The sequence below is a fragment of the Vipera ursinii genome (genome assembly GCF_947247035.1).
Source record: "Vipera ursinii genome assembly, chromosome: 2".
In the NCBI taxonomy this organism is placed as follows: Eukaryota; Metazoa; Chordata; class Lepidosauria; order Squamata; family Viperidae; genus Vipera; species Vipera ursinii.
The window spans coordinates 150,740,526-150,763,360 of NC_139513.1; the positions used below are offsets into that span (position 1 = coordinate 150,740,526).

Here is a 22,835-nt window from a genome sequence, read left to right on the forward strand (position 1 = left end):
GTCTACGAGTTACATATCCCTACGGCAGCTATTTACATCTCCTGAAAAAGCACAGATAGTTCAGGAAAAGCAAGGTGCAACCGTTTTCAGAGAGATAATGCTCTGCTAACACAAGAGGAAAAAAGAGAGTGATGTATACTCGCACAAAGCTGGCAGCTACTTAGCATGGAGCAAAGCAAATATCGAATCAACCATTGTTACACGTCTCTAGACATAATCCCTTCCCCACAATCTATGCAGCACAGGAATTATTTAATGTTGCGTCTTTATGGATCTTAACATATTGTAAACCACTTTCGGGCTGCCGTAATCAGCTATTAACATTGCAAGCCAGCAAATAGTGCCAACTTCGGTCAAATTACATGTTTCGGGGAACCTTTCTGCCTTGCAGGACAATATACACAAGAGAGCTGAACTCCATACATGTTAGGGCTTTTGACTTAAAAGCTTGTATTCCCAACAGAACAGGCTTCCCAAACTGAAAATTCTACTTCTAAAGAACTAAAGCGGGAGAGTCTCTACGGCAGTCCCTTCGTTTATTTACTGACCTCTGCATTGGGAGTCCACTCAAAATGTACAGCACGTTTTCCTTGCAGAAGCTTACCTCCCATCGTTGTCTTTGCAATAGGGACAGGTGCAGGCTTCTCTGCGCATCCTTCGGACTTGCTGTGGCTGGGCATCCGGACTAGCTTCCCCTTCTTCCAAAGTTGTTCCATCATCGGCCAAACCATCACCAGCAGTACCGTGGAGGCTGAGGTGGGTATTATGATCACCTGTAGAAGAAACTGGGATGCTTACTGTCTCAAAAGCCAAAAGATGACCTTTCACCGAATCAGCGACATTTAAGCACATATATAATTTCACTGCCTGAAAGTCAAAATAAAGAATGACTATAAGAACATGTATCAACTATGTCGTCATTTGTGCAGAAGTTGTTCTAAATATTATTCCCAATTTTCCTTTCACTTCCTTTCTGTTTTTCTCCCTAGTTTGTTTTTACATTTTTAACTTCTAAAATAATGTCTTCAAATTCTCTGGGTGATGGTATGTTTGCAAGCAGACAAAAGGAAAGAACACAGCCATCCTTTGGGGTAAATGCTTGTGTATAATTGTTTTAATTAAATTATAGTCTAGTGTCATGTGGGAAATTAGGCTTCTCAGCATTTTGAAACCTAGACTGCTTCTTGATGCCATGATCAACACCTCGGGCTTGCATGCTTCATTCTTGCCTTTGCACTTCAAATTTTTGAGTAAGCGCGATTCAGTACTGTATGATAATAGATACAATGATAAAACTCAGTGTAATCACTGAAGAAACTACTTGGATAAGCAGCGAAATGTTTCAAACCAAAAAAATGAAAAGAAGTCCAGTTGCCATCACTCAACTTTCCAGACTACTGGAAAGTGTAATATTTAAATTTAAAATATGAGAAAGGGGGAAGAGGCATCTTAAGTTTGTTGAAACAAGGAACTTATTTATCAAATTTAGAGCCACCTATCTTACTGTCCAAGTGAATCTAGGCAGTTTACAGAGACAAACGTCATAAATCAAACTTAGGTAAAGGTAAAGGTTCCCCCGCACATGCGTGCTAGTCGTTTCCGACTCTAGGGGCCGGTGCTCATCTCCGTTTCATAGCCGAAGAGCCAGCGTTTGTCCGAGGACGTCTCCGTGGTCATGTGGCCGGCATGACTAGACGCCAAAGGCGCACGGAACGCTGTTACCTTCCCACCGTAGTGGTCCCTATTTTTCTACTTGCATTTTTACGTACTTTCGAACTGCTAGGTGGGCAGAAGCTGGGACGAGTAACAGGCGCTCACTCTGTTACGCGGCACTCGGGATTCGACCCGCCAAACTGCCGACCTTCTGATCGACAAGCTCAGCGTCCTAACCCACTGAGCCACCGCGTCCCTACAAATCAAACTTACCAACCTTTAAATTAATCACACTTCCTCAGACCTGAATGACATTTTGAACTAAAATTAATATTCCAAAACCTCTCACAACTAGATATGATGGGAGATTTCTACCATCCTGATAGTTGTACAGACCCTGCTGGGGTATAACCAAGAAGTAGAATCTCTTCTGTGGCTTCCAGGGGAAGTGGGGGACCATTTGGGTCATTTTTTTAGTATTTTGGAGTGTTTAGAGGCAAAAAGAGCCTTGGTGGAGCAGTGGGCTAATGCCTCCTTAAGTAACACCAGCTGCCTGCAATTAGTGCAGGTTCGCGTCCCACCAGGCTCAAGGTTGACTCAGCCTTCCATCCTTCCGAGGTAGGTAAAATGAGGACCCAGATTGTTGGGGGCAATAAGCTGACTTTGTAAAAAAATGCCGCTGGGGCCCCCGAAAGCCCTAATATTTATTTTATTTATTTAATTAAATTTTTATACCGCCCTATTCCAGAAGGACTCAGGGCGGTTTACAGGGCAACATAAAATACAATATAAAAATAGTATAAAATTAAAATAGATTAATTAAGCCCAACAATTAAAACAATATTAAAAGCTAAAACCCCTTCAGTCCAGGCCTGATAGATCAAAAAACCAGGTTTTCAGGTCCCGGTGAAATGAACGCAGATTGGGGGCGGTCCGAAGTTCCACCGGTAAATCATTCCAAAGGGCAGGCGCGCCCACAGAGAATGCCCCCCCCCTGGGGATCACCCGCCGGCACTCCTTAACCGCCGGCACCCTGAGAAGGCCCTCCCTGTGGAAGCACACAGGACGATGGGAAGTTGATGCCAGCAGCAGGTGTTCCCTTAGATAATCCGGACCCAAGCCATTTAGAGCTTTATAGGTCATTACCAGGCATATACATAGAATGAAGGCTATTGCTAAGCACATTGATTTGTGCTTTAAATTGTAAGCCGCCCTGAATCTTCGGAGAAGGGCGGGATATAAATGGGATTTAAAACAAACAAGCAAAAAAAAAACAAAACACAAAAAAGCACTTTCTGTTTCCACATATCCACTGCATTTTTACAGCAATGTTATTTCATTTTGAAAACTCCTAAGGTAAGGAGGTGTTTGTTCCAAAACTACCACTGCATTTTTTTTAAAAAAAGCAGCAATGCTGCATACAGTAGCTGTCACTGTAGACAAGGTTTGATGTTATGCCCATGATGCAAAAACTTCACAAAGTGCTAGGGACCACTTTTACATGCAGTAAACCAGGGAAGGTGTCATACACTTTACTTAAAATGTTCAAATTTATTCTGGAGTGGCTTAATCCTTGGATATACTTAATCTGCTCTTAAAATCTCTGAATCCTTCCCCCAAATGACCTGATTCCTTTCCACTTTTGAAACATGGCCCCAGTGATGCCATACAAAGGCAGCTATGGCCCTCTAGATCAGGCCTTTTCAACTTTTTCACCCATTGTACCAGTTTTAGGATATGGCAACATCCAAGTACCACCAGTTGCCTAGCAAGGTGTTAAAAATTTGATGAACCCCCCCAAAAAAGGAAAAAAGTGATGAAGTACAGGTAGTCCTCGATTTACAACAGTTTGCTTAGTGACTGTTTGAAGTTACAATGGCACTGAAAAAAGTGCCCCCCAAGACATAGCCGAGCAAGACACCTGCCTGCCCACCCGGTGGCGCTCTTCCTCCTCTCCGAGGTTTTGATTGTTGTGAGCATTTCTGCTGAGGATTGTCAGCGGGGGTGGGGTGTGTTGGTTTTTATTCCCCCCCCCGCTGGGTGGTTGCAGCAGGTTTTGGTCACTTCACATGACCCTGGGATACTGGGACCGTCATAAATATGAATCAGTTGCCAAGCATATGAATGTAAATCACAAGACCCTGGAGATGCTGCAACATTCCAGCTGATGGGCGCTTCTTCTGGGCTCAGCAGAAGCACCAGGATCAGCGCCGAGCTCCAGCTGGAGTCCGGCGCTGATCCTGGTGCTTCCGCTGAGCCCCGACAGCCCTGCAGCTCCAGCCATCTCTCGTTCAGGCTTGTGCGGTGTTGCCACCGGTTCAGCTCATTCCCCTCCACCACTACTTTTCTAGGATGGTTGCGTACCATCTGCCAGGTGCCAATGTACCACAGGTGGTACCCGTACCACTGGTTGAAAAGCCCTGCTCTAAATGACAGAAAAGTCGCTATCTTTGTCTGTTGCAATGTCTGCATGCAGACATTGCAATAGACAATCCATTCTTATTAATAATCTGAAATGTATTTCAATATTTACACTATGTCGATGTTTGATTCACACTGTGAGTTTCTGAGACTTTTCCTGTATGCATGCATGTCTGTATGCTTGTTGTATTGTTGGGAGTTTATTTTGGAACGTGCAAAATGCTGGACTTAACAAAAAGCATTTTTTAAAGTATCCGTTTAAGCTGGAAATGACTGCAGCAAAAACCAAGAAAGCAAATCTGCAAAGCAGATGCGAACTAACCAGATGATAAAATGAGGGCAGGGAATAATGCAACAATACTTCTCCTAAGGAAGATATTCAGAGAATTTCTTTGGAGCCTGCTAGCTGGCTAATTACGGTGATTTCAGAAAGGGTATAAACTTGAAAAATCATCTGTTAACTTCTGCACCACATTCGCTCTTCTTCCTTCCTGAAAGCTAACATCCAATTACAAAAACCATAGAAATTATAGCTCAGTGCTGATGAGTTTTAAACTGCAAGATATAAAACATTTCGTAAAGGGAGGAGAGCCCAGGAGGAATGGTAAACTCTGAAGCTTATCAATTTTTCTTTCCATTTTATTGGTCCAGGATCAGGCTGTCATCTAATTGCTTTTTCTATAACTCCCACCTCACCTTCCCAAATTAGTTTGTTCTTCTACAAGTTTCATTGCTTGATTATTTTCTTGCACGGGAAAAAGAATGTGACACATATTGTAAGAGACGAAAAACTCAGCAGGCCAAGCAATCTGCTTTTTGAGGAAATTAGCAAATGCCAAGTACATTTCAACTGAACTAAGGGATAGGAACCATCTTCAAGATGGCTTCATAGCTCAGGCAGTGTGGTTTCGATTTAAAAGAAGACTTGGTTCTTAAAAGCCAGTACTGACATGGAGCTTCCAACACACATTCCGTGCATGCCAGCACTCCAAGCATGAGATAAATACAGAATATTCTTTAACGGGTGAATGATTCACAGAAGAGGTTGGTGACAAGGAACTAAAGGCTGCATTCATCACAAACCTTGATTCCACAAAAGCGTTCTTATAAAGCCTTTTATACTGTTGACAATACCTTATATAACTTATCTCAAGAAGCTTAGAGTAACACCTACACAGTAAAGGCTAACCTATGATGATGCTCTTTGCAAAACAGATGGTGAATGATTTAAATTGATGACCTCTTTACTTCCAATTGATGCTTTCTGTTGCCATACTAAACCACCATTTTACTCCAAATCACAACATCCTTCCTCTGGCATCCTTTTAGAATTAATTAATAAAATGACATGCTGTTACCTGATGATCTGGTAACATGTACAAGTACAAAAAATATGATTGGACGCATGTTCCTGGCAATCTACATGCCAACCGATTGATATAATTACAAACAGAAATAAATACTTTCCCTATAAAAGTGAATGGGGCAAACGGGGGCCATCCAAAGAAGATAATTCTTTACAACTCTGTAGATTTACATATATTTTCTCTCCTTTATTTAGTGAACACCACAAACTTTATAGATTCTGTGGAAATCTTCCAGAAAATTTCCAAACAATTGGAAATAAAGTCTTTAAAAAGCTTTACATTCAAATATTTGCCTCAAGGAGAGAGGAAAGATATAGTATCTCTTTATCTCTTTCTAAAGGAGAATTTAGACAAATCAACAGCGTATCCTATTGTAAAGAAATAATTTTTGCTTCATTACAGCTGAGTAATAAACGTGGCCTCCTTGATAACAACTATGAACTTTGCATCAACAATTTTAAATAAGGAAGTCCTGATACTAAACAAGCACTAAAACTATAACATTCAAACATGCATGAATGGTAAAGTATATAAAATTTCAACTTTTATTCTAGTGATTTAGATCTCCACAGAAAGCTTTAGTTTAAAGTGAAACCTATAAAAAGAACAACAGATTCTGATCTTTTTGTGCCAGATTCACATAAATGTTAAGTTTCTTGATTTTTGTGCCAAGCGCTAATGATTTTTGACCAAATAATAGGAACAAAATCCTGGCAGCTGTTCACTTTCACAGATACTAAAGTTTTACCTTTCTGGACACTCAATTTTAATTGAGACAAAAGAGTCCAAATGTAATCACAAACTAAATCTGCAATTATGGACAGAAGAAAGAGAAATATTACTGAAGTCCCAAACATGCAAAATGTTAATCTTGGTTCTAAACAAGCCAACCATTCCCAGAGAAATCAAATGTAACCAAAGCAGTAGCCTAGTTCAAACTGCAACATCACACAATTTTAAATCACCTTCACATGGGATCCAGATATATTCTGATATGGCCTCAAAAATCAGTCTCCAAATGAATTTCACTTGTTTGCTCAAATAGTTGAATAAAATGGAAATAAGATGGCGGACTGGATTATATCATTTCCGAGAGGAAGCGTGGCAATCTACAGTTCTGAATGTTCATCATGTTTAAGAAAAGCTAGAACAACAAATTGACATGGTTAGAAATTACACCGTGCTTTTTGTTTTTACTCTTTGATTTCAGCCAACAAATCAAGAGACTAAATCCTAAAAAGGTTTGCTGTGTAGAGCAGCGGTCCCCAACCATTTCGGCCTGGCCTGGTGTGGGCATGTCAGAAGCAGGTGCATGCGCACGCTCAGCTCCATTTGTGCAAGTGGTGCATGGGTGCGCGTGCCCTCCACTCGCACAAATGGAACTTCAGTGGAGCTTGGCGCGCATGCTTGCCCGCCACTGGCGCAAGTGGAGCTTCATGTTGCGGGCTTGCCCATTTCTCCCATGGCCCGGTTTCAAACAGGCAGTGGGTTGGGGACCGCTGGCACAGAGCCTCTACACAGCTCTATCTTGCATACCAACTATGCCTTTCCTAGATTAGAAGGCCCTGCTCACTTTCACTATGCTTTGGTCTTCTCTCGTTTGAACTGCAGCAATGCGCTCTTTACCTTTGGCTGTCCACGAAGACCACCTAAAAACCTCAGCTGATCCAGAAGGCAGCACTTTGGGACGCTGCTTGATTATTCTGCATAAACTGCTGCTTTGAGAGCTGCACTGCTTTGCTTGTATGTATATTATTGCGTTCTCTGAATCTTCTGAATGAGAGGCTAAAGAGATAAAGCATTCACCTGAAGAGCCAGAAGGCAAATGGGTGCTTCAAGCAGCTTTGGGAGATAATAGGCTTGAGCAGGTGAGACCCGATTCAAATAATGAGAGGACAGATTGTGGCAGGGCACCTAGCCCGAGAATATACCAGTGGAGCAAAGGTAAACAGCACACCTGCTGTGCCAGCACCTGGGCTATAGAAGAACAGTCTCAGGGCCTTTATACACTCTGGACCCATGTTCCTGTCATTCTTGACCCGTGCCTTGCACTCAAAACCTGTTTGATATTCAGACCAGCTTGTATAGTTCTTTGGTGCCAAGACCTTGGGCTATCATGGATAATGCTTGCAGCTCCACCTCTGTCTTTATCCTGTTATCACCAGACACAAGACTGGGTGTAACTAAAGTTGTTGGATTTTACCATTAAAGGCCAACATAGCTTAAGACCTCCAAGGTCCTTACAGCTCTATTCTAATCAAAAGTAGTCACACAGATTCATGTAGTAGTAGTAGTAGTAGTAGTAGTAGTAGTAGTGATGATGATGACAAATTTGTCATTAAGGTAAAGGTAAAGGTTCCCCCGCACATGCGTGCTAGTCGTTTCCGACTCTAGGGGCCGGTGCTCATCTCCGTTTCAAAGCCGAAGAGCCAGCGCTTGTCCGAGGACATCTCCGTGGTCATGTGGCCGGCACGACTAGACGCCAAAGGCGCACGGAACACTGTTACCTTCCCACCATAGTGGTCCCTATTTTTCTACTTGCATTTTTATGTGCTTTCGAACTGCTAGGTTGGCAATTGCAAAAGGCGGCCTTACTAGGAACTGCTTCCATCCTGCGACAACATCTATAATACCATCAAACATCCATATCTGCCTATCCCAGGTCCTTGGTAAGGACTCGATAGGTAGACAAAAATGCCAAATCCAGTCTGAACATCTGGCTGACTGTGTGATGATCACCATCAACAACAACAAGTTGGAAGGGACCATGGAGGTCATCTAGTCCAACCCCCTGCTCAGGCAGGAAACCCTACCAGTGATGGCGAACCTTTTACAGACTGAGTCCCCAAACTGCAACCCAAAACCCGCTTATGTATCATCGGGTGCCCATTGGGTGGGCATGGCCAATTGGGTGGGCATGGCTGCAGTGGTAACGGCAGACTGGGTGGGACTAAAAAGTTCAATCCATCAATTCCAACTTTGCAAGATCTTTTTTTTCCCTGCAAAAAGTTGAAATTGATTGATTGAACTTTTTTTTTTTGCACAGGGCAATGGAGGGCTAAAGCGAAAAGGTTTTATAAAACCCAGCTGAAGGCCTAGGACTGGGGCGACAGCGTGTGTGCCCACAGTGAGAGCTCTGCATGCCACCTGTGGCACACGTGCCATAGGTTCGCCACCACGGCCCTAAAGCATTTCAGACAAATGGCTGTCCAGTTCATCCTATGAGATACAAGCAGATCTGAAGCAGTCCTCAAATGGTTTAGCTCAAATTCCCATTTGTTCAGTTGTTTGCTTAAATACATAAATGCTATCAATTTTTCTTTGCAAGGAGTGGCAGTAGGTGATATACCACTGAGTCATCTTTGTTTTCAAACACAATAAATATAGTTGACTCAGTCCAGGAATGCAATCTTTTGATTTAGTTACTGAGCATTTTATCTATGTGAAGGGCTAGGTTTAGTTTTCAAGCTCTGTATTATGATATAGCTCAGGGAGAGATCTTTGTTGTTTCTTTACAGCAAGTGTATCTTTAAAAACTTGTTTATCTTAATTTCCTCGCAGGTAAAGTTGAGATGTTACTAAGAAGTAATCTATACTGCTAACATCATAGCTAAAAGAACTCTATGGAATCTTAGGATTCTTTTTACTCCTAAGCTGCATTTCTATTTTTAAAAAGATTTTTAACTCACCTTTTTCATAAACAAATCAAGGTGACAAGGATACCTAATACTCCTTCCTCTTCCTATTTCCCCCTGGAAAACATCCTGTCAGGTGAGTTGGGTTGAGAGGATGACTAGACAAAAGTCACCCAGACAGCTTTCATACCTAAGGCAGGATTAGAACTCAGTCTCCTTGTTTCTAGGCCAACACCCCACATTATCCTGGAAGACATATACTCTTTCTTACTGCAGGATATCACTTGTCGACTGCTGCACACTTACCAAAAAACAGGGGCAAGAAATAAACAACAAATGAATTGTGCTATCTATACAAACCACAACATATCTTATTCCTATTTCCAATTCACAGTAATGTTATACAAATGAAAGGAATATTTTTCATCACTTATTTGCCATTATTACAATTAAACCAGAACATGTCATATAAGTTCTTTGACCAAACATTTTGTTATTTTCCTTTTTTAAAATATCTGTACTTCCCAGCAATAAATCATTTCACTGTTGTCAGGTTGAGAATCTGGATACTCAACTAACCCAAAGAGCCTAATCATGGCAGAAATTATTCTTACTAGAAGCTGCTCAACCCTGAGCTAACTTCAGGGCATTCATCAACCATGGTTATTTCAAACCAATCACTCTGAGCATACAGGACTCACCTGCATCATTTCAATTAGACTTTGTTTACAAAGACAATATAGCAATAGCACTTAGACCTAACTATATACCAATTCACAGACTTAAGTGATATACAGAATCAGCCTATTGCCCCGAACAATCTGGGTCCTCATTTTACCGACCTCGGAAGGATGGAAGGCTGAGTCAACCTTGAGCCGGTGAGAATCGAACTGCTGGCAATCGGCAGTCAGCACAATTACCCTGCAGTACTGCATTCTAGCCACTCCGCCACCACGGCTCATGTAGTAATTTACTCATGTACTATTTTCCTCTTAACAGTCAATGAAGTTCTGCCGATAAAATCCCATGTTCTTTTCCTTTATTACTACTGAAGCAAGGAGAGGTTGCATCCCATTTCAAGTCAATGTTCAAGCATGGTGACATTTGCTTTCAGAGACTGTATAGCAGCATTGATAACAACCAGGTTAGTTAAAAAACTACCTGTCTGATCACTACAAAGCCCTGACAGACCTAATTTTGAAGTTTATAAACCACTAAAAAAAAAGCAGAAAGCAACTACAGGCAGTCTTCAACATACAACCACAATTGAGACCAGAACCTGTTATTAAACAAGATTAAGTGAGACATGCCTGATTTTATTTTTTTTATTTTTTTTGGGGGGGGGAGGTTGTCACAATTTTAAGAGAATTGCTTAAGTTGTTAAGTGAATCAAGTGGTCACTAAGTGAATTCAACCTCCCCTACTGACTTTGTCAGAAACTTGCAAATGGTGATCACATGACCCCAAGGTACTGCAATAGTCGTAAATACATGCCAGTTGCCAGGCACCTGAATTTGCATTATGTTACCATGGGGCTGTTGTCATAAGTGTGATGGCCAGCTGGAAGCTATTTTTTTCGGCACTGTTCTAACTTTGAATGGTCACTAATGAATGTATGCTTTATCATTTCTCCACACAGCTATATCACTGAGAGAGGTTTGGGGCCATTAATGTGCCAGTGAGCCCAGACTACGAACTACTGACTGGTTATCTGGCCTCCAGCTGGATTAAAATGCAGTGGACCTCAGGTGGAAAATAACACAATGAGAGCATCCTTGTAGAACAGAATGAAAATTATACTTCAACTGAGGAAGATCATGCTGAAGAAGAGCAGCCAAGAAAAGTGACTGAGGCTGGATAACCAGAACATTTAATTAAGTAAGGTGCTTTGTTTCTTTTTCAGCTCTTTTGTACACTGTGGATGAAAACAAGGAATTTAGATATATGCCAATCAAGGCAGTATGACAACATAGGGGAGTTATTGTCTGATGGGAGTACTTCGCTTCAAGTTTAAAGAATGGCTAAATCAATATAAGAAATTGATCTTGTTAAGTGCTAATATTTTAATAGAACTGTGCAGGCTTACAAAATGATTCAGAATACCTCTGCTATTAATTAAAAGCTCACACCTTTGGTTACGTTTCTGTGCAAGCCCTAAAAAAAGCTACTTTAATTTATCAAATCTTTACAATAGCAGATCTTTATTACAAACTCTTAAAGCTACATTTTCCCCAGGCTTGAACAGGGAAAAAAAATGTTTTTAATAAAGAGAGGAGAGTAGTAGGGCTGACGTTGGAGCTGAAGCTCTTCTTCCAAATTATTTCCAAAACATGGAGAGCCCCCCCTAATAGTTAATAGGCAGGGAATAAAAATCCAATCTAATGCTAATACTTTTAATATTGAACAAAAATCGCTGTGCTGAATTAACTTATTAAATAACACTTTTTGTGCAATAATTTTGTAAGTAAACTGATTAATGGGGGGTGGGGAGAATCCCATTCACAATCCCAAAGTATCAACTAGGTAGGATGTGCAGCAGTGTGAATTTTGAAAGTAAAAAGCACTCTGGAAGAAACCCAAAGATGTCTGCAGCATCATAAATCAACAATGCCTTTTCCCCAGGATTAGGGGCGTGCCCTCCACAGCAGTTGCACAATGTGGGAAATGTTTGGCTTCAGGAGCTCCAAAGTCTCTTTCTCCCTTCAGATCTGAAATGTTGCACAGCTCTATTACTGATTTCATTTGCCTCAGTTAAAGTAACTACTAGTCATCTCAACCAGGGGTAGGCAACCTTGGCTCTTTTATGACTCGTGGACTTCAATTCCCAGAATTCCTGAGCCAGAATTCTGGGAGTTGAAGCCCACAAGTCATAAAAGAGCCAAGGTTGCCTACCCCTGAAGCCATTCCCTTTGATAAACCATACTTACAAGACAAAAAATCCCAAACAATGGGTACATTTGGGCCAATAGCCTCTTTCAAAATGTAAACCTTTGTGCGGGGCACTCCCCCCAAAAAAAAGGGTGCTTCCAGAATGGATATGGCTGACCGCAAAACATCATATACCACAGGAAAGTCAGTTCTGTGACTGTCACACACACACACACACACACACACACACACACAATTTATTAAAACTTTTTTAAAAATACAAATTTTAAAAGAGAAAAAAAGAAAAGTAATAGGTGAAAAAACAGCAAAGGAAAAAAAGGCAAGGTTTCTGGTCTTCTTAACAACAGCTATATTTGTATTTTACCTTCAGGTTACATTATTATTTTCTTCTCTCCATAGTTTACCCTTTCTAATCATCAAACACATAAATCACGTGTTTTCCCCCTCCCCCATTTTTCCCAGCAAAAAGTCCATAGGGGGTTTCCAGTCACTAATATATGTAGTTATCAGATACAAACCATTTTTAAAGAATAACTTTGTGATTTAGGTATGATACAGATGAATTGATGGAAATACAGATTATGCTTGAGCCTGATGCTTTGCTCGCTTTCCAGTAATACATTTTGTGTTTAAAAATCATTCAAAAACATTTGAAGAGAACGAAGAACTAACACTGGATGAAATCAATGGAGAAAGCTGGCACCCGGGTCTGATGAAAGCTGGGAAATATGGAAATCACTGAGTAGACTGCGCACAGGTACAACAAGATCCAGAGATACCTTGAACAAAATGGGGCTATCTGGTGTCTTCTGCCCTTTGCGATTGTGGTGACATGCGGACAACACCACATATGTATATCTGCTGTCTGTGCCCTGATCAGTGTAGACTTGAGGACCTCATGGAACACAATGTTGCTAGTTTCTGGGCAAGATTTGTTTAACTTGTACATATTTTAATCTTGCATTTTATATTTTAAATGTTATGTTGTATAGTATGCCTTATTTTAATTGTGATGCGTCTGACTCGAGTAAACAAACAATTTTTACCACACAGAACCTGGTGTAAATATCAGTAAAGGGAGGTGATTATGGAGGGGCACAATAGTTTCATGTTCAGTTCAGTTTGTACGTCAACAAGGAAACGCGACAAGGATTAGCATTTTCTAATGTTGTTCTCTTGGTATGTTGATCTACAGCTCCAATCATTCTAAACCAGCATGATTAGGGAACTGCAGGAATTCTAGTGCAACAGAACCTGAGGACATTGGTTCAAGAAAAGCTATCATAGATGCAAAACAAAAAACAAAAAACCCCACCCTACACAACAACACTACTTGTTTTCTTTTCTCTTAGCCAAAGTGGTAGCTTGAAGTTTTTTCTCACACTCTTCTTCTCCAGAAAATCTGGACTAACAACATTATTAGGGGACATAATTTTATCCATTAGAGAAACAACTTAATTGCACCCAAGGTTCACATTCAAATGCCACTTTGGCTTTCAAAACCAAACTTCAACATTAAAAGAATCAAACATCCAAAATGCAAACATTAAATATGCAAAACAGGGTGGCTTTATCTAAGTGTTTTTTTGCTAGGAGCATAAGGATACGACTTCTGCTGAACTTCATCCTGAATATTTGTACAAAGAACTGAAAGAGCAAGGCTGTCTAGGAGCCTAGACTTAGTTCCATACATAAATACCCTTAATTCTTTTTATAAGCACTTTATATACTATCAAGCATCTTGTGCATTAAGGGAGGCAAGAACCCAGCATCTCACCAAAAAGTAAAACAAGGAAATTGGTCAATTGGCCAAACTTATCTGCATTTACAGGTTAAATATTTTTCAAAACAAGACTCTGCAAATGAATTTTTACAAATTGCAGTGCTAGAAAGAATCACGAAGGGGAGACATAACTCCTTTGCATTGCTAGATTCATGAGTTATGTACAAGTTGCACATTTCAACATTTATTTCACTGAACAAAAGAGATTTTTTTTTTAAAAAATAAGTTATATAGACATAAGTTGATGGTAGAGGCAAATACAGAACATTTATGGTCTCCCTGCCCATATTTAACTGCTTCTGTTGATTAAAATACCAATTATACATTTCCAAGACATGTAGTTACCCAGGAATTTTGCTCATTACTCAGTGAATGTTTTTTCTTACTAACAGACTGATCAAAATACCAAACAAGTTTCTACCACAAACCATTTGTATTTATTTGTTCAGTTCAGGTTTGCCTTCTGTTGGGATTGCCCCTCTTCTCATTTGTTATAGTACAAACCAGAAAAGCTTAAACAGCTAAGCAGGCTGAACTCCAATTCAAAGGGAAAGCCAAAATAATATTTGCACTTGAATGAGAACTTACAAAATGGGATAGAATCAGTCAAACTCAATTTAAAGGATCAGTCATAAACTTTAGGTATTATAATCACATGTAACCTAAAAACTAGATAATTTAACATGAAATTATCTAGAAATATGCTTTAATCTGTATATTTAATAATTAATACACAATAACCTCATAATACATACAGCAAAGTCTTGAATGTGCACATATCTCTCTGTTCTACCAATGCCTCTTTCCTAATAATTAAAAAGGACAAAAGGCAAGAAAATACCAATCCATCTAAAAAAATTCTCCTAGCTGTATCATTAAATCAGGGTTTATCAGCACATGGTAGCTCTCTTTAAACTCTTAAGTTTAAAGTATCCCCCAAAATGAATGTAAAGTAGGAATTAAAACAAACAAAACAGGCTTTCCAAACAGAATTATTTTCACGGTCTTAACCCCACCCACCCCATTGCCGGCAATGGGGAAATAACTCCGATACATGACGTCACGAATTTGACATGTCTGGCCAAGAGCTAGTTTTAAAAAACAATGGCACAAATCTATTGCATCATTCTTTATGTTAAATGTGGAGTGTTTGCAACAAAGTATACTTTCTACTCACAAATACAGATAGCCCTCCCCCCTACAATTGAGCCTCACATTTCTGTTGCTAAGTGAGACAATTGCTAAGTGAATTTTGCCCCCTTTTACCTTTCTTGCCATAGTTGTTACGTGAATCACTGCAGTTGTTAAGGGAGTAACGGGGTTGTTAACGGAATCTGGCTTGCCCACTGAATTTGTTTGTCAGTAGGTTGCAAAAGGGGATCACATGACAGCAGGACACAGCAACCGTCATAAGTTCAGCCTTCCATCCTTCTGAGGTAGGTAAAATGAGGGCCCAGATTGTTGGGGGCAATTAAGCTGACTTTGTAATAATGCCGCTTGGGGGGGGGGGGCGAAAGCCCTAATAAGCAGGCATATACATAGAACGAAGGCTACTGCTAAGCACATCGATTTGTGCTTTAGATTGTAAGCCGCCCTGAGTCTTCGGAGAAGGGCGGGATATAAATGGGATGAAAAAAAAAAGTGTGAGTCAGTTAACCAGTTGCCAAATTTCTGAATTTTGTTCACATGACCATGGGAATGTTGCAATGGTCATAAGTGTGAAAAACCATCACGAGTCCCTTGTTTCAGTGGTGCTGTAACTTTGAATGGTCCCTAAATGAACTGTTTTAAGTTGAGGACTACTTGTAGCTATTTTAAAGGGTAAATCTTTATGCTACTCTGAATGTTAAGAGACATTTCAAAAATAAGATCACAGCTGTCCTCATCTGTCCCATGTTTTAACTATTTATTTCAAATTATGCATGCCCTCTATTGCCGAGCTAAAACAATTAGTGCTACGGGGATCATCAGCATCAATACTGGTACAATTACAGAATTATTAGTGGTCCTTAAGAAAAGGAGAAAAATCGCAGGACTTAGGCCACGGGTGTCAAGCTCGATCGTGTCACGTGACGTATCATGACGTATAGCGCCTTTTTTGCCTTTGTGGAGCTGGGGTGGGCATGGCCTGCGTGTGATGCATCCGGCCCGTGGGCCGCCAGTTTGACACCCCTGACCTAGACCTAAGATCACCCTGGCCGGTTTTGATCCAGTGGGGTTTTTTTGTTTTTTGTTTTGGTTTGTAGCCTGATGTTACAAACTCCTACTGATGCTACAAACTCCTACTGCACTAAACGGGGCTTTTCTACAAAGAGTAACTCAGAACCTGACGGGTTCTGTTGTAATTATTGTTTTAAGGTAACTTATCTTCTACATTAATGTTTTCAATATCTGTATTTGTGCATGTGATATTTATGTCACTGTTCACCGCCCTGAGTCCTTAGGGAGATGCCTAACACAGGGCTTTTCAACATTTTCACCCATTGTACCACTTTTAGGATATGGCAACATCCGAGTACCACCGAGTACCACCAGTTGCCTAGCAAGGTGTCAAAAATTTGATGACCAAAAAAAGAAAAAAGTGATGAAGTACAGGTACTCCTAAACTTACAACAGTTTGCTTAGTGACTGTTCAAAGTTACAATGGCACTGGAAAAAGTGCCCCCCAAGCCACAGCCGAGCAAGACACCTGCCTGCCCACCCGGTGGCGCTCTTCCTCCTGTCCGAGGTTTTCATTTGTGAGCATTTCTGTTGAGGATTGGCAGCAGGGGTGGGGTGGGGTGGTGTTTCGTTTTTATTCCCCCCCCCCCCGCTGGGTGGTTGCAGCAGGTTTTGGTCACTTCACATGGCCCTGGGACACTGTGACCATAAATATGAACCAGTTGCCAAGCACCTGAATGTAAATCACAAGACCCTGGAGATGCTGCAACGTTCCAGCTGATCGGTGCTTCTTCTGGGCTCAACAGAAGCGCCAGGATCAGTGCCGAGCTCCAGCTGGAAACTGGCGCTGATCCTGGCGCTTCCACTGAGCCCCGACAGCCCTGCAGCTCCAGCCGTCTCTCACTCAGGCTTGTGCGCTGCTGCCACTGGTTCAGCTCATTCCCCTCCCCCCTACCACTCCTCTAGGATGGCCGCGTACCACCTGCCAGGTGCCAACGTACCACAGGTGGTACCCGTACCACTGGTTGAAAAGCCCTGGCCTTACACACAAAAATTCATAACTTAAGCTCACAACTATAATGTAATGCAAGCTTCCTGACCCTCATCTTCTCAATATTTATTGGATTTCTCATTCAGTAATTCTTATCCAGGCTGGTCAGTTTCGGAAACTGCTATAAAGTAAGCAAGCAAGCAAGCAAGCATGACACACTGAATTTCATCCCTACATTCACAGAAGCAACAGAACTAGTAGCCACATCCTTGCAACATATACATTGCAATGAAAAAGTCCAAAATTCTACACATGGTGAAAATGAGAAGCCCATTTAACATTACATTTGCTTAATTGTATAAATATTTGACTGAGCATCAAATATGCTGAACAATAATATAAATTAAATAAATATCTTCCTGCCCACACCCCATTTTGTTCTGAAAGGCAACTTTATTCTGTTATCCTCATACATGCAAAATCTGCAACACAGTGGAGGGATGCCTAGCCTTTCAGTCACCCCACTTCAAACAATTTCAATACAACACACAATGATTTAAAAGCACATCATGTACTACTTTCACGGGTCAATAATTTCTTAGCATTAAGAGATGTTTTCAGCCATTAAATTCATCTTATTTTAATTCTCTATAGCATCAGCGTGAGTTCCAATTCAGCATGTAGAATAAAAGCTTAGGTTGTCCATCCAGAAGTTACCCTGAGATCAATGGCTCTTTTGATTCAATTTGTATGCGTTATTTCCCTACTTCATCTAAATTATTTCTTGCATTTTCCTATCTTTTCCCCCCATTTTGTATGTGCAATCCTCAAATCACAAGTGTTTTACTCCTCCACCCCCAGAATTATTGAATTAGGGAATCAGCAATGCATAAACCATTTCAAGTGAACTCTGGAAACTATGAACTCAATGATCTCTAATGGTTTAATCATCTTGTGTTATACTATGCAATAATAAAGACCAGAAGAAGGGGGGGGGGGAAAGACCTCATATGATTAATGAATGTTTTGCAGAGCCAATCACTTGGCATTTGGAAGAATACAACACCATAAGACCTTATAGACATAATATATTTTACACTCTTGGTTTTTTGTTCAGTCTTCTTTACTCTGATGTCCCTGGTATTATGACTTTGGCTCCAAGGGATCTGCCAGATAGGGATTCTGAAAGTTGCAATTCCAATACATTTGGAAGGTAACTTAATTAAGAAAGGCTACAGCAGATCCCAGAGGACCTGTTTTTTCAACTCAATCCTTTCACAGATATTCACATATGGGATGCAAATGTATAGAAGCTGCTGCCTAACAGGCCTTATTCTATACAGCAGCAATGTGTGTCACAATGTTACAGCCTTGAAATTCCTTCCATGTGTTTCATCCAACTGGGAAGGTGTATGACAGTTAGATTAGCAGATGCCAATCTAGCCCTCTATGCAGGTTACTACACCCACTACCAAATGAATTTTGAGGCTCCACACATCAATTGGGGATTGGCCACACAGCGCACAAGGTTGCCATAGTATACTGTATGTGGTCCCTCCACCAGCTGACATTGATAGGATCCTAAAATTGTATGAAAATTTAATATTTAAACATTTTCTTTGAAGTGGCCAAAATCTCATGGAATTACCCCAAGATAAGCAAAGTGGGAGCCTTCTGACACATTGCCACAAGACCTTATTTCAAAATGGTTCTGGGATCAATTAGCTTTTCTACATACAGTACCTAATCATGCTAGATGACTAACTCTTCATATAGTGATAAATAGAAGATAGTGACAGTCAGTTACCATTGATACGATGAATGGCCATCTAAATCCAGCTTGAACATTATTTCGTAGTAAAATAAATAGAGCACAGATTTCTCCCCCCCCTACTTCTGCTCTAAGGACCCAACAGGAGCATATATTGTTACAACTGACAGTTCTTGGAAGAATTATTTTTTAAAAAAATACAGCATATATTAGATATACAGTTGCAAGAAAAAGTATATGAACCCTTTGGGATTACGTGGAGTTTTGCATGAATTGGCCATAAAATGCGCTCTAAACGTCATGTAAGTCACAATAGCAGGGTGGAAAAAGTATGTGAACCTTTGGACTTAATAACTGGTTGACCCTCCTTTGGTAGCAATAACCTCAACCAAACGTTTCCTGTAGTTGCAGATCAGACCTGCACAACGATCTGGAGTAATTTTGGACCACTCCTCTTCACAAAACTGTTTCAGTGTAGCAATATTCTTGGGATGTCTGGTGTGAATCGCTCTCTTAAGGTCATGCCACAGCATTTCAATCGGGTTGAGGTCAGGACTCTGACTGGGCCACTCCAGAAGGTGTATTCTGTTCTGTTGAAGCCATTGTTTTGTTGAATTACTTGTATGCTTTGGGTCATTGTCCTGTTGCATCACCCATCCTCTGCGGAGCTTCAGTTGGCGGACAGATGGTCGTACGTTTTCCTGCAAAATGTCCTGATAAACTCTGGAATTCATTTTCCCATCAATGACAACAATCCGTCCAGGCCCTGAGGCAGCAAAGCAGCCCCAAACCATGATGCTCCCTCCGCCATGTTTTACAGTGGGGATGAGGTTTTGATGTTGGTGTGCTGTGCCTTTTTTTCTCCACACATAGTGTTGTGTGTTTTTCCCAAACAACTCAATTTTGGTTTCATCTGTCCACAGTATATTTTGCCAGTAGTGCTGTGGAACATCCAGGTGCTCTTTTGCAAGCTTCAAACGTGCTGCAATATTTTTTTTGGACAGCAATGGCTTCCTCCGTGGTGTCCTCCCATGTACTCCATTCTTGTTTAATGTTTTCCTTATTGTAGATGTGTCAACAAAAATGTTAGCATGTGCCAGAGATTTCTGTAGGTCTGACACTCTAGGATTCTTCTTTACCTCATTAAGCATTATGCTCTGTGCTCTTGCAGTTATTTTTACAGGACAACCACGCCTAGGGAGAGTAGCAACAGTGCTAAACTTTCTCCATTTGTAGACAGTCTGTCTTACCGTGGACACATGAACATCAAGGCTTTTGGAGATACTTTTGCAACCCTTTCCAGCTTCATGCAAGTCAACAATTCTTGATCGTAGGTCTTCTGAGAGCTCTTTTCTGCGAGGCATGGTTCACATCAGACGGTGCTTCTTGAGACCAGTAAACCCAAAACAGGTGTGTGTTTTTAAAGGGCAGGACAGCTGTCAGCAACACATCCAATATCATCACACTGGTTGGAGTTAAGGTTGGCTCACTCCTGGCTCCAATTAGCTCTTGGAGAAGTCATTAGGCTAGGGGTTCACATACTTTTTCCACCCTGCACTGTGAATGTTTCCATCTTATGTTCAATTAAAACATGACAACAGCTAATGTTTGTGTAGTATTATTTTAAGCAGACTGTTTTTCCATTGTTGTGACTTACATGACGTTTAGAGCGCATTTTATGGCCAATTCATGCAAAACTCCACGTAATCCCAAAGGGTTCACATACTTTTTCTTGCAACTGTATCTCCTCACTATACAGGTAGTCCTCGACTTACAACCACAATTGAGCCCAACATTTGTTGTTAAGTGAGACATTTGTTAAGTGAGTTTCCCCCCATTTTACGACCTTTCTTGCCACAATTGCTAAGTGAATGAATTGCAGTTGATAAGTTAGTAATATGGTTGTAAAGTGAATCTGGCTTCCTCATTGATTTTTCTTGTCAAAAGGTTGTAAAAAGTGATCACACGACCTTCCTTGAGACATAGCAACAGTCCTAAGTATGAACCAACTGCCTAGCATCTGAATTTTGATCACACGATCATGGGGACACTGCAAAGGTCATAAGTGTGAAAAATGGTCACAAGTCACGTTTTTCAGCGCCGTTGTAACTTTAAATGGTCACTAAATGGAACAGTTGTAAGTCAAGGACTACCTATACTTTGAAAGTTCTAAAGGCAGTCCCTTCAGCTTTTCAAGATTCATATAGCCTTAAAAGAAAAAATTGAAAAGCCTGTTATTTCTTGACATGAAAATTTTCAGAACTAGAAATGCAGTTTTTAGCTTGTTTTTTCCACGTCCAACCTTCAGTATACGTTCCTTTATCTTCCAATGTATTCCTTCCGTGATGAAAACTTTTGTTTTAATAGCAATTTAAAGCGAACAACACACATGGAAATACAACAACAGGGGCTATGAAGACCCCCTACTTACCAGTGGCGTTGGCTATGGTGAGAGGAAGCCCTTGCAGCTGATGAACCTGGATGCCGGATCCCAGGGCCCCGAGGTTGATGGTCTGAAGGCCTGGTACAGAGGATAGCTGAGTGGCATTTACAGTGACTGTGCCGCTGGGTAGAGAGGCAGAAGCTATGGGCGTGAGTGTTGTGCTGGTGCTCCCAGTTTGCCCCAGGGACACCCCCTGTACGGGAGCCAAAGCGATTGTCTGAGCTTGCGGATTCTGAACCTGAAGATTTTGAAGTTGGATAGTTTGCCAGCTGACCTGTCCATTTGGCCCCACGGTGGGCGTTCGAATAAAGATTGGACCAGTGTTGGGCAGCGCCTGGATCTGCAAGTTCTGCAGGGCATCTTGAGTAAAGGTCTGGCCGCCTTGTCCTCCTTGAACAAGCTGAGGCTGCACCAGGATCTGCTGGTGGTGCTGCTGCTGCTGTTGTTGTTGCTGCTGCTGCTGGTTTTGATCAATATCTTTCTGCTGTCCTTGTTGGACTGCAGCTTGCACAGCATCGGCATTCTGAGCGCTGTTTGTCCTCTGTGGCGTCTGCACCTGGACGTTTGTTCCCACGCTGCTGCTAGTAGAAAAATTCATGATGCCCAAATTACTTGTGGTGGTGGTGGTGCTGTAGTTGTTAGCGTTGGTGAAAAAAGAGGCAGTACTGGACTGAGTCGCAGCCACGCTGGAGGAGCTGATTGAAACCGGCTGAGCGCTATTCTCTGGGGAGCTAGAATTGCTCAGAGTGACCGACTGAGACGTGGGGGCCAAACTGGCAGCGAGGCTGTTAACGGGCAATAAGGTGATATTGCCGTTCAAAGCCAGTGGGACGTTAGTGACATATTGTGTTTGCCCTGAGAGAGTGTTTACTCCCTGAATGGGGACGGCCTGCTGCAAAAGATTCGGCATGGCAGCCAAGATATTGCCTGTGCCAGACCTGTTTGTAATGAGCTGCTGGTTAGTTCCTGGAATTATTTGCAGTTGGCCAGAGGCATCCTGCTGGAGACTAACTTGAGTGGGAGCAGTGGCAAACTGCAACTGTTGACCATCCACAGTTTGAAACTGGGGAATCACCTGATACTGAATATTAGGCAACATTCCCGATAACCCCGTCAGAACTTGCTGGTTCTGCATATTTGGGGCGGCAGCAACCACATACTGCCCAGTGGTGGCAGCTCGGTTTTTGGAGGAGGAATCGTTCTCTTCATTGCTGTTATTCCCCAGATCTTTGGGAGAATCGGAAGCTCCGGAAGCAGTGGAAATTATCTGCCAGCCATTTGCATTTTGGGAGATTTGAGTTGCAGAAGCCAGGTCCAGTTCACCTGAGCCTCCCTGTTGACCCTGTAAACCATCAGAGTTCTCGTTGGGAGATTCAATCCTGCTGCATGTGGCTGCTAGCAGGGCCAGAGGAGAAGGCTGAGACTCCTGTCAGGAAATAAAAGAACAAGAGAGGAGTCAAGCATCTGGCCATCCCAGTTGACCTTACAAAACAAGAACAAGGAGCACAAGGAAGCAGCCAATTAATAGACAATTTGCCAATCTCCTACAGCAGGGATTGTACACTCTGGCCTAACCAACATAAAGACATCAACAACCAACATCTAATGAAATACATTCCTCATCACTCAAGTTAGACTATTTTACTCAGAAATGTTTACTCTGAACTTGGGTTAAGCAATTTTACACTCCAACGATCTTTCAGGAGGAAATACAAATTCCAA

The 22,835-nt window shown here is 41.5% G+C and overlaps 1 protein-coding gene across 2 annotated transcripts in view; it reads right to left on the reverse strand.

The window, feature by feature from the left end:
- Positions 1-22,835, reverse strand: part of SP1 (Sp1 transcription factor) — a 34,699-nt gene that overhangs the window by 8,811 nt on the left and 3,053 nt on the right. For both annotated transcript variants that reach the window (XM_083353670.1, XM_083353671.1), the window contains exons 3-4: positions 21,102-22,539; positions 605-773 (exon numbers count right to left, since the gene is read on the reverse strand). In XM_083353670.1, the coding sequence (XP_083209796.1) occupies positions 605-773; positions 21,102-22,539 (1,607 nt within the window). The remainder of the gene's footprint in view (positions 1-604; positions 774-21,101; positions 22,540-22,835) is intronic.